The 13,363-nt window shown below is 39.4% G+C and overlaps 1 protein-coding gene across 1 annotated transcript in view; it reads right to left on the bottom strand.

Moving 5' to 3' along the window:
* nphp4 (nephronophthisis 4) overlaps positions 1-13,363 on the bottom strand; it is a 235,828-nt gene that overhangs the window by 138,667 nt on the left and 83,798 nt on the right. The window contains exon 8 of the mRNA XM_030054965.1: positions 11,581-11,716. Within this exon, the coding sequence (XP_029910825.1) occupies positions 11,581-11,716 (136 nt within the window). The remainder of the gene's footprint in view (positions 1-11,580; positions 11,717-13,363) is intronic.

The following is a 13,363-nucleotide window of genomic DNA, read 5'->3' as shown; positions in this document are numbered from 1 at the left end:
TTTTCTACAGCTGCTCGGGCAGCAAATGGCTCCAAAGGGCACTGACCACTTCATGCAACTGCTGTTTGACTTGAGAAACATTCCAGACAGGGTTGCACCTCTTCTATAATGGCAGCAGGGCCTCAGTCTGAGGTGCCCAGCCACATGGCAACCATTAGATGTGCAAACATCATCTCCACTCCCCCTCTCCCTGCCAAGGCGATGCATCCGTCTGGAGAAGGATGGCACTGCTGGCAGGCACTGACAGGGTAAGACTCACTCTGGGCCCATCGCAGGGGGAGATTGATGCACTTCTCAGTGGGGGAAGAGCTGACATTCATTTTAATTAGGCGAACGAAATATTGTCTCTGCGGCATGTAGCCTTTCTGCCTTATCCTCAACTTCTCTTCTCGTCATGAGAAAGGAGAAGGACCTCCGGGGAGAAATGACCTCCAGAATAGGCCACAAATCAGCTAAATATATCACTTCCCAATCCTGATGACATTACTATGCTTAAGATGTTTGATTAACATTTAATTAACATTTGTGTGACATTTCAGATCAGAACAAAACAAAAATATAACTTGTTTCTTTGAGGATGAGGCCCACAGAAATGGGAGGACATTTTATTGCACGTCATAATGCAAGCAGAGAGACCAAGAGTGAGGGAGTGGGACGCAAGTACAGGGGAGGGTGTCATAGTTGAGAGACAGTTTTAATGAGCAAGTGAATGGGGAGTTGCAAGATTGCAAGATGCTTTTCAATCAGCAAACATCATTAAAACCTACAGGGGCTCACAGTAACTGGGCAACCACACAGACACGTACTCTACATAGCTACACAAAAACACACACTTACAGGAAGTCAAAGAAAACACACACCAATCTTTGCACCATGTTCTTGTTTGTGAGCCAATTAAAATCCAAACAAGAGTCTCTGTGACACAGAACAGACGCTGCAAACCTTCAATAAACCAAGTCACCAGCCATGTCATTGGCTTCTATTCTGCAAACTGCTTATCTTATATCCCTTGGCGATGAAATCTAAGGCAGGGGAAGGAAAAAATACACAATTAAGAAAGCAAAATTGCTAAATATCTCAACTAAAACAGTGAATGCATGTGTAGGCATTCAGGCTGTTTGAAATGTAATTAAAGGGACGGTTCACCCATTTTGAAAAATTTTATATTACTTCTCTTCCCTCTTCTCTTCTAGCTGTTCTGTAGGACAGTGGTGCTCTCTTCCTCTCAGTGTTACTGAGTGCTGGATACTGGCTGGATGCTCCAAATGCTAACTGTTAGCCTCCTGCCACTGAGCTGGACTTCCCCCAGCTAGCCCTATTATAAATGATAAATGCCTTCACATTGATAATTAGACATACAGTTTTCTTGTTGTTTTTTTTTTGTTTTGTTTTTTTTTTTTTGGTCATTTCCAATGTATTAACTTATGTATTTTTATGTGAATTTTCTGATAATATTTTGAAAAATTTCTGGTGATTTTCTTGTTTGTTTATTTTTGTTGATTTGTTTGTTGTTTTTCTTTATTTTTTGAAAAAAAAATTGCAGTGTTTTTTGGCTGTTTATCACCTTCTTGCCATGTTTTTCATAAAAATCAAGTGAAACTATTCAAGCTTCAAAGCCGTAAACTGTTTAGATGTCATGCGTGAACAATGACAAATGGTGACATTAAATCTGAAAGAAGAAAATGTTAACATGATCCCTCATACATTTTCTGCACTGTAACAGCTTCTAGTGAATTAAATAACAGGAAATTAAACTATTCCTCATTTTGCTGAAGGCCCCCTGGAAGCTCCTCAAGGACCCACTTTGAAAACCACTGCGCTGGATAACAATATTACTGTAGGCTGGGACATTTTAGAATATTACTATACCCTGTATAACATCTATGACATTGTTGGTAACGGGTGACCACGTTTTCTTCAATCTAGATGAATGCTTTATATAGGCATGCAGCCAAATTCAGCCCAGTGTGTGCATATACCCAGATGAAAGCTCTTTAAAGGGCAAATCAGTGCATATGTTTAAATCGCTTACGGAGGAAATGAGAAAGGTCATGCATTAATAGTTCCACTCCCTCAGACACTCAGTAATCAAGCGTGCCAGTCAACCAAGCCCAGCCAGGGTCAAAGGTGATGTGAAATCAAGGCGCCATGCGGATGACGCATTCATTACAGCTCATGCTTTGACCCCATTTCTCAAACAGGAGACGCCATTTCAGTGCAGGACATGTGTCAAAACTGTCAGCGTTCTCTTCCCCCAATGCCAAGTTTACTGTCACGCAACAGCTCGGGCGAGTCGCTAATTACTGTTCCGAGGATTTACTTCTGAGACCCTCTCCGGAGTGTAACGGTGGTCTTGTGACTGGATGGAACACAGTATCTTTCCTTACTTCTCCTCACTCCTACCCATCTATCTCCCCTGCTTCTCTCCTTCCAAGGTTGTGACCCATGAGCAGTCACTCATTCCCAGTGTCAGTGTTTTGGATGACTGCAGCTGTCACGCCTTCCAACAAATTGTTTCCTGGCGAAAGGACAAAAGACACATGGGCCGGCGGTGCCTCCTGCCTTGATTTCCCCTAGATCAGCCCCTCCATTAGGGATGAGCTAGTGCTTGTCAGCAGAGGAAGGCAGACAACAATAAGCCCCATCTACTTGCATTAAGCTTTATGTGAATGTATTACATGGCTCAATTGATAAACTGCGCCCGACTAACAGTGGTTAAAAAAAAAAAAAAAAAAAAAAAGCGATCGCAAAGCAAGAGCTGGGGCAAAGATGTCTCGGATGGAGTTACAGCCAAGCTAAATTGGTGTTGACAGACCACAATTAGGGGAGCCGTCGCTGCCTCGCGTAAGTTGTCAGTGACCCAAGTATTTTCACGGTGAGTAAATCATGTACTGTAGATAGTGTCTACTTCTACCTTTGAGTGGGTAACTGACAGCATGATGCGCTACGAGGGATATCATTTTTTCACTTCACATGAAAGAGATAAGAATGCTTAGAGCAGCTGGAAGATGAACAGTTGAAACAGTTAAAATGTTTCTTCCACAGAATTGTTTATTCTCATCCATGCTGTTGATAAGAGCACTGACTTTTATAAAGAATGGGTCATTACTGTGCTGCAGTATGATATGAGTAGAATTCAACATTAAAATGCTTTTTTAAAAAAGCTTAATATTCAGTGAGGACTGAGCCATATTTATGTCTCAAACTGTAATATTATACTTCATAGGATGACCAGACATCCCCATTTTCAGTGGACAGTCCCCTGATTTGATGCTTTGTCCCAACTGGAATGTCCCTAGGACCCCACCTCTGCACTGGTATTAGCAATGAAGTACAAAAAAGCAAAAACTTAGCTCAAAAATTAACAAATAAATACATAAATAAATAAATAAATAATAACATTACCCCAGCCTCATCCAAAAAACATAATTACCAACAAAATTCCCTGCCAAAAAGAGAGAAAAAGAAAAAAGAGAAGAAATTGGGTTCAGAGGGTGAAACAGAGCACTTCAAAATGCTGTCCACAGGCTCCTGGGTTACTAGGGAGTATCATTTCTGTCTGGAAAATCTACTGTGTTTAGTATTTATCAGCAAATCACTGTCATTTGGTCCCAAACATCTGGTCACCTCATTACCCTATCATGGCCAATGACTGCAGTATTTCATATCACAAAACACTAGACTAGTTAAAGGAGCAATTATACTGATAATATGGTGGCAGAAGCACAAATTAAGTCTACAATCGTCTTAATATTTTGGGCTTCTTTAATTACCGAGCATGCCAGTGTATGGGGAGAATCATTGCAGCTCTCAAATGTACTTTCACCTTGCCTTTCTTTTCCTTATTTGGGTTCTCGGGGTTTCTTCTTCGATAGGCAGAGAAGAAATGTGGCGAAGGGGGGGTGGGGGTGGAGTAGACATGGAGGAAGGACACAGTTCCCTTGCGTGTAAAGCCCATCAAGGCCCAGGCACTTAAGAGGAATGCTGAGTAAGACCGCGGCTTCCCTCCTTGATGATGGTGGGGAGAGAGACGGAGAGCAAAAGAAAGAAATGAAAAATGGACGAAGGAAGGAATATGAGACAGAGGAAGAGAGGGAGCGGCAGAGAGTGGGCATTTGATCTATTTGACTGCAGGCAAAGTTGGTTGTTTTAAGTTCGTCAACCCCAGCCACCCCGGAAGAAGAGCCAATCACATTTAACTCTCAGTTCCTCTCCTCTCCCTCGCCTCCTTCACTTGAATCCTATCTCCATGCACTCTGACTGCTGGTGGAGACGAAGATCAAAAGCTCAAATGCTCTCAGAGAGCAAGTCCACACTCCACAGAGAGAGACAAAAGACAGAAAGAGCAACCCATAACTGCAATAAAAAATAAAAAGTACATCAACGGAGCTGCACAATTCTCTTTCTTCGTAAGTAAAAGCAATGAGGGCGATGCAATTTTATAAAAAGGAGGTCATCTTTCTTTCTTTCTTTCTCTTACAGTGAGAGGCAGGCTGGCTTTTCAATACAGACGATGAGAGATGTAGGCAGTCTCAGAGCACCGAGTGCTTGGCTCTGGATCTTGCGGTGTTAATGTTTTGAGAGTGAAGGGATTTCAGCAAAATTGTTTTACTCCTTTTCACCCACCTTAGCCCCCTCAGAATACATCAAAAGACATAATTCTATTTAATCAGAGGAAAGAACAACAGCAAGTCAGATTGCATATACTTGCCCTCCACCCCTGCAAGCACAGCCCTTATAAAGAAGTGCCTCAAGCTGCACTACACAGCACCATCTAGTGGCGCTGTAGGCACTCAGCCAAAAGGGCATGATGAAAAAGCAAGGCAGGTTGATGAGAGCTCCGCTATTTTAGGGCATCAAAGTCTCCATCCTTTGCTATTTAACACAAAAATCCTAATACTTAAGTCTGGTTTGTCATTACTATTTTTTTTTTCAAAGATGCATGAAGCAGTTCCCAGAGGAATGATCTATTCTGTGAAGTAATAAATTAACACAAAACACCCCCATGAGACAAAGATAAAAAAACAATAATAATAATATAGGCTAGTGATATACTATTATTCCACATACAGGGTATCTGTAATTAAGACTTTCTAAGACCTATTCAATACCAGTTAGAATATCATTTAATTCTGATTTCACAGGACTTCACAAAGCCACATGGTCAAACAAGGGAACTGTTTTAAATAAACAAATTTGTTGACAATAAGAGCTCTTGATAGAAAGAGTATTCATTCGCAAGAGTGTGAGTTGGTTTAACATGCAACTTGTAAAAAGTGTCTTTACATTGTCACATTTTGGCAAATGACATGTTTTTGACTTTTCATGTGGGACCCCAATGCCATTGTCCCCACTGTAGTGAGAGCCTTCAAGGTTTTTCTTCACAATGTACACGTTGCTTGTTGCAGAGGAACTGATATGTCAAAAGTGGCATTCAAACCAGTTTTTTTTGAATGAAAGGCACCGGAACAGATGCAGAGCTCAAAAGTTGAACAGGTATCCGACCCATTTCAGGAAATCATTTTCCAGGATTTTTCAAAGACACATGCATGTCCATATTAGCTGCTGCTCACAGATAGTCATCTTAGACTGATTCAAAATTGGACCAAGTGGCCTAATAGCTCCAAAATTAACATCTCAAATTAGAAATTGTGATCACAATATTTGTTTATCGCAGTAGTTCTCAACCCTTTTGGTTTCAAGGACACCCAAATTGATACACATCAGGCAAACCTGTATTTGATCAGATGTAGTCCCAGGCATCCCTGTCTGGTAAGATTTAGTTATTCCAGAGCAGAGTATACTGTAGACTGGCATGTTAACAGTGAAGAGTGTGAAATCTATGAATAGAATATTTATTTTTACACATTCTCTCACTGGGATAACATCTGGTCATTGAAATAATGGAGAAATTAAAATATTAGTAGAGTATTAGCGGTGGAAACCCTTCTTTCTATTATGGACTTCTTTCCTGACACCACCAGCACCAATGTGAAGTTCTGAGCTGTGCAGGGCAATCTACCTTTTAGAAATTAAAATATTCCCCATTTTTCTGGGGGCCCCAAGGTAACCTTCTCAAGGGTCCCCCGACCTCAGGCTGAGATCCGCTGGTTTATTGTACAACATGTTTCTGTGTAAAAAGAATGAACACATCAACAACACATGTTGGTTTCATGTGTTTTTGGCCCATTTAGGTTTCCATATATGTGACATTGATAGCTAGGTATGAACGGGTGCTGAGCCTGGGCATCGGTGGCTAAATATGTGCAATGCGCACTGAGGAAAAGGTTGCAATATGTAATCTTAGGATCTCACTAATATATCCAGGGCATTTTATCAGTTTTTCAGATTTTCCAGGTGTTCTTTATGACTGTAAAACCAGCCTATGATTTTCCATGTTTTCCAGGATGCATGGGAACCCTGTTAAAACAAGTGCCAGAAGCGCTATTAAACTGCAGCAAAAGCAGTGGGTCAAATTCCAGTCAATGCAACTGGATTGATTTTAGCAGGGTTAAGTGATGGCGCTGGCGTCACTCTGTTGTTCTTCAGGGGATAAAATGCCTTGGAAGTGGGTGCGGCAGCGATGAGACACGAAACCTTCACGTTTGTGGATCACGGGGGAAGAATGTCAAGGGGTGTGAAGTACTGTTGACAGTGTACAGCTGCCTGCCCTGAAGGCACACCTCAGCACAACACAGACATAACACCTCAAAAGCATCACATCTTTGACAGCTCTGACACGGTGAAAAGAGGAGTACGACGCCCCCTTTGCTCCCTTCCTCCTCCTGGATAGCCCCAGACACAGAGGCTTCTTCTCCAGCATGCAGGCCTGCCCGGGCTGTGATAGGTGGCTGGCTGGGTGGTCCACAGGAGGCAGCATCCTCCTCTAACCCTCATTACTCAATACGCAAGACACATCATGACACCCTGCTTCACCAAGCTCTAAATATACCCTCTACACACACACACAAACACATGCGCACACACAGACAGCAATTAGTGTCTCACTTCCCACCTGCAAAATTACTCTCGCCTAATCAAACCTTCATGCCAGAGAAGGCAAAGGTGATGAAGTGGGGTGTGGTCTTTTTTTTTTTCCTTTTTCTTTTTCTTTGGTTACTCTCATAGTTTTTGAACTGGGATGATGCAGTCACCGATTTAACAGCTGTCAGATTTCAGTCACTGTATTTTGAGCAAAAACATAGCAAAAAGTCGATAAGCTGATCAGCAAAAAAAATACCAGGAAATTTGTTTAAAAATAATAATAATAATGATAATAAAGAAAATGACAATAGCAAGAAATGATTGTAAAATTAAGGGGGAAAAAATAAAATTAAAATAAAAAATACAAGAAAAGTATATTCAGAATATTATAATTATATATCTAAAATTAAATGATCATGATGAAAATTACCCACAAGGTTGAGCTGTCACTCAAGTGAGATATGATGTAAAATGGGATCCATTTATTTTGTAAAAAAAACTGATCAATTACCTACACCAATCATTTTCTCCATCATATTCACTTGTGTTAATTTTGCTGACTAAAACTACGTCAAAAGTATTAATCAATAAATAAACAAATAAACAAATAAAACAACAAATAAATTAGGTAAAAATGATAGGAACAGATGAATGGAAACAGCTCCTGACCTCAGTTTGGAAGGGAAGAGATATCTGGACAAACTTTACATTTGGTATTAAGTACAAAAACAAAAGCAAGATACAAAACACACCAAGCTATAATGAGGAAAGCAGATCGATCTGTGTATGAAGGTCACTGGCAAATAATATAATGATGGATTTACAGAGAAGAAAATGTGAAAGTAAGTTAGTAGAATATTGTTTGCATCAGCGAAAACCATTTAAGTTTTGTGGCCAAAAATTAGAGTAAAACTAATAAAATGACTAAAATGTAACTAAGACTGAAATGCAGTAAGCTTAAGTCAAACGACAAAGTCTAAATTGGTATCAAATTCAACACAGAGTTCCAATTTTTCTTTGCAAATCATGTAGAATAATCAGTGTTGTTTTAGTGAAAAAGCAAAACAACAAAACAGCTATTTACAGTAACAGTTGGATTGGTAAGAATGAATGAATTAGCACACAAAACGCAAATGGTCCATGGAGCATGATGACCCTGTGGCTGCTTGTTTTCTGCTGCTTTTAATTAGTGATCTTGTAACCCCTTCTTGTGGAAAAGGGACAACACACAGGCACGCAAAGCCGCTCCAGCCTCGGCATACGTTAAGTGGCGAAGGCCTGCCCACACACATAATTAGTGAGATGTTTCTGCTCTTTACCGTGCCATCGCTGGCTGTAAGTGGTGCAGGTTGAATTTGGAAAATGTCTTCCCCGGGGATGTGTTGATTCTGCCGGCTTGTATCTCTCTTCCTCTGCCATTTTCTCGCATTAAAAGCCCTTCTTTCTATATTTATGCCCGTGTTGTAAAGAATGTCCTTTTCTTGCATGCAAAGCACTCCCACCCTTTTACTTTGGGAACCTTGGAATGAAAAAAAGGTTTGAATTTAATTAAGTGTGCGTATTAGTGTTTTATCACTTTTGATTGCGTCCCCAGAGGACTGCCTTCCTTATCAAGCTGTGGAAATGCTGACATTTGGCTCGGGTCGTTTCACAGCTTGGCTACAACTGCCAGCGACTTGTGTATGTGACTGATACGTATAGAGGTAAGGCATTAGAGGACGTCGTTAGAGCTCAACTGTGGGATTTTTTTCTTTTTTTTTTTTTTGGATTGAAGCTGCAAAGCTCAAAATTAAGCCTTTGAAACCTGAGGAAATTCACTTGATTTCTTTCCAAAAAAAAAAAAAAAAAAAAACTGGAGAAAAAGTTGATGAACAATTTGCCAAAAAAAAATTACTTTAACACTAGAAAAAACAAAGAAAAAACAAAGAAAATTATGATATAATTAGCAAAAAATATGGTAAAAAAATCTAAAAATATATTATTATTAAAATTTAATATCAAATCAGTGATGCTGGATAGAAATCAGATTTATTGTGACAAGAAATAATGAACGACCAGAAAATTACCACTAAATTACAATAAAAATTGTAACTTTTTTTTTTTTTTTTTTTTTAAAAAAAGGTCAATAAATGACCCTAAAAAAATCCAAGGAAATTACAAAAAAGGATTTTAAAAAAGTATTAAAAGACAAAATCAGGACATAATTAGTAAAAAGGACCATGGGAAAAATGAATAAAAATAACAAAACAAAATTGAGAAAGTTATGTTACATTACATATATAATTAATATACATTAATTAATTATTATTTAAATATAACTTACAACTAAAGCAGAATAAAACTGCAGGAAAATTAAAAGAAATTGACAAAATAATTCCCTAATTAAAAAAAAGAATATTATTAATATTAATATTATTGAGACGATCATAGACTCCAGGGTCTCCAACAGTTCAACTCAACCCATGTCCACATTAAATCTTGACACTCAACCAACGCCTTGGAGATGGAAGGACAGAGGAAGAATGACAAACACACACCCTCTCAAATGCACACACCTGCACTGCCATCCTCCCTCCATCCCACCTCTGTCCCCTCACCCACATGTTCCTTGTCCTCAGAGTATCACTCACTCCATCTCCTGCCTTTGTCTCCCTGAGGAAATTACAGAAGCCATCCTTGGCCAGACAACCTCTGCAAGCAAACAATGCTGAGCAGAGAATGGATGGCAGGATGGAAGTGTGGGTTTGGAGGACAGAAGCGGAGAACAGAATCAGTCTGGGCGTATTGAGATGGCCTTGCAGCTTGCTTCTTACAGCTTACCTACACGTTTGGCCATATGGAGGCTCATCGACGCCTACAGCGTGGCCTCTTGTGTTTATGCGCACACAAAGCTCCCAACACGGCACCACCAAGTCTGCAAGTCCTCAAAAAGCCTTCAAATGTTTCCAGTTCAACAATCCACAAGTTGTTCTCCTGTGACAATTTAACTACATGGCAACAACACATTTTGCAGATCATGAGGGGGTGTTTTCACAAGATTCAAAATTTCACAACATATTTCCCACATCCCTCCAGGTTCATATTTGAATTTTTTGGTTGAAACAGCCACCTTATACTGTTCGGCATCTGTGGCTATCTGTGAATCTGTTTTCACTTTTGCTCTATCCAGCTACAGGTAAAGCCCACAGGCCCAGGGGCAGGTTGTTGCTGGTTGAATATTTACAAGACTGAAAATCCACTGTCTGAGTGCAGGTGAATGTGGCATAACCACAGCAGCAGGTCCCATTCCTCCCATTTTTCAGAGCGATTTCACCAGTGATAGAAAGATAAACACTGATACAACCAGAATACACTCATTTTGACTTTTACACTCTGAGGAGCTTAGAATAATCACAACTGTGTCAGGTTAGTGGGTCTGGATTCCAACAGTTTCTGGTGTTTGCTCATTAGCAAAAATGATGGCTTCTTTATTTCCTTCTCTCTTTCTTTATCTGTCTGTCTATCTATCTACCCTGTAAAATGTCCATACCACCCTTTAGGCCCCCCCATGAATATTTGTCTAGATCCACCTCTGCACAGACCAAAGGCAAAAACTTCAGGCACGTTTTTGAAAGGCATTCTGGGAAATGTAGAAAATGCCAACACAAAACCAACTCCGCAAAACGCACTGAACATCACCGATCGATGATGCATTTCAGTGCAAGAATAACCAAAGGTCTAAAGGTAGAATTTCTGTTTAAATATTCTCAGTGTGCCTCCCACATACTCTGATCTCTAATGCTACTATTGTATTTTTTCCCCTCCTTTAAGCTTGTTTTGTTAGCTGTCAAGTTTGATTTCAATCAGCCCTAACACACATGTGCAAACCATCTGCAAACAAGCTTGGACGCGGACAAGAAAGACTCATTCACTTTTTGCAGGTCTCCTTGTTCCATATGCAGCAATTTTCAGTTACAGCTCATGGATACAAAACAACTAAAATGTAGACATTCACATAGATGTTTGCCTGTAATATTTCTAAAGTATATTTCTATAGTATTCCTATAGTAATGTGTTTAATTGTGAATTTCATGGCACAAAATTTAACTAAGGCGGCCACCACCAAATTTTATATGGAAAAAAATACTGCATATTGTAAATACATATTTTAAACAAAGATATTGTGTGTGTGGTATTGTGTGGCTCTAAAAAAACATAGTTCTAACTACAAATATACAAATCTAACTCAAAGAGTTTCAAATAAGGAAGCGGTGGTCTAACTGTTTTTGAGCTCTGACTGCTGAATTTTCATAATATAACCATTTGAATGAGAAAGTAGATCCGGTGATCTGGAGGATCTAGAAAGTAAATCCAGTGAACCAGATGTACTAGAATGGGCGCAGGTTTTGCTAAATTTCTGTTTCACTTTTAATCTGTTTCTGCGTAAACATTTTGGACTCAGCACAAGGATGCATTTATTATATTATTTTTATCATCCTGGATTTCAGTGGAGTTTGTGGTATAAAAATGCTTACATGTAAAGATATTTAAGGTTAGTTTAGGGTTGAGGTTTGGCGCATGTGTATGTGTGTGTGTTTGTGTGTGTGTCTCTCTTACTGTGGTCTCTCGGCCAATCGGAGCAGAGAAGACGTACTCCAGCTGGAAGATAATGGCCAAAGCCTTGTCATTGGTCAACCTCAGCTCCAGGCTGCTGCGAAGCCCCAAGACCTGAGGGAGGGATGCCACTGCCAGGCTAAGGAAACACACACACACACACACACACACACACAAACACATGCATGCACACACACACACAGGAGGAATGAGGGGTGTGCCAAGAAAGAGGAACACAAGAAAGAAGCTAAGAGAGGGCAAACACTCTGATGATACTGATGATTATGTGCTATTGTATGGCTGTTTTAAGTCAAACAACTGATCATCTCACCACAGTTTTTCTGAATATGTACATTTGTTATTTTGCTTTGGCAACACTGTTTCTCATAACCAGTTACCCCAATAAACTCATTGATAAACTGAACTGCAAACCCAAATCAATAAAGGTTTAGGAAAAAGTAAAAGAAATGCATGAAAGCTAAATTTATAATTATTACAATTATATGTAAAATTTAATTACAAGAAAACTACCACAAAATTACCATATTTCCTAAAATAGTGGTCAGGGCCTTTATTTATCTCAACTGCAGAGGGCACCAGCCTTTATTGGAGGCAGGCTTTTATTTGAGAGAGGCCCTTTTCTCTAATTCTCTGCATCTGATAAGTATATTTGCTTATATGTTAGTACAAAACTCCTTTTTTCTGACCCGCTTCCATATGCCATTAATACAAACTCAACACTTCCTGCATCTGTTCCAAATTAAAAGATGGCATTTTTGTGACAAGAATCCCTTCTTTTATTAACAAGACCTTTACTGCGAAATATTTGCAGGACTGTGTTGTGGAAAATGACCACCGCCATCTTGTGGCACTTACGTTACTCCAAAATACAGTTTGACTGAGACAGCCGCAGTGACAGGAAAATGTTGAATATAGCATGGTTATATTGTTGAATTTATGAAATTAGAGCAGTTGGAAATGTATATTTTTGTAGTGGGTTGGGGATAGATGGACGGAGCTACCCAGCATGCCCTGGGACAATGGACTGTTGTCTAACCCCGGTTCATTGTTGTTCAGTTTGTTTTCCCATTGAGTCTAATAGGATTGTTGGTGTATTGCCCATCATTTAGTCTACTAAAATAGTATAAATAACAAAGAAAACAAAAGTAAAAAAAAAAAAAAAAAAAAAAAAAAAAAAAAAAGTAAATTTTGTTCAGAGGGTGAAATAAAACAGTCTCAGAGTTAATTCAAAATTCCCATTCCAATTTGTTAAAACAGAATAAGCACAATGCACTAAAATATAGATCATATATATATAAATGTAGTGTAGAAATGCTACATATCACCACAAAGTGCTGCTGAATCAGTACAGTATTGCAACAAACAACAATACTCGACAATCAATAACAATGCATTATGCAACAATACAGTTCTATAGTGTTTTTTGCACTGCTACACTGAGCTGGAGACGAGGACAGGAGGAAATAAGCAAAATAGGAGGCGAAGCAGCTGGGGAGTACACAAAAGTAAGATAAAACACAAAAGTAGAGTGAACAAATCTCAGACAATGTTGGAGGGGAAGAAAAGTTTTGCAACCCAAAGTCTCCGTTCCAGAAATACCTACAAGCAGTCCGTCTCCCTCAAGTGTAGCACCTTTACTGCACTAAGAAGTACCCGATCACCTTCTTTCCTATTTTAGTGGCTTTTCTGAGAAGCAAAGAAAAAAACCCAAAACAAAACACTACTGTATGTCTGTGCCAGTGTGATCCAGAGTGTGTTGGAGGAT

This window comes from Myripristis murdjan, chromosome 7 (genome assembly GCF_902150065.1).
Source record: "Myripristis murdjan chromosome 7, fMyrMur1.1, whole genome shotgun sequence".
Classification (NCBI taxonomy): Eukaryota; Metazoa; Chordata; class Actinopteri; order Holocentriformes; family Holocentridae; genus Myripristis; species Myripristis murdjan.
The sequence above is the reverse complement of the archived record's forward strand: the minus strand, read 5'-3'. Positions and strand labels throughout refer to the sequence as shown.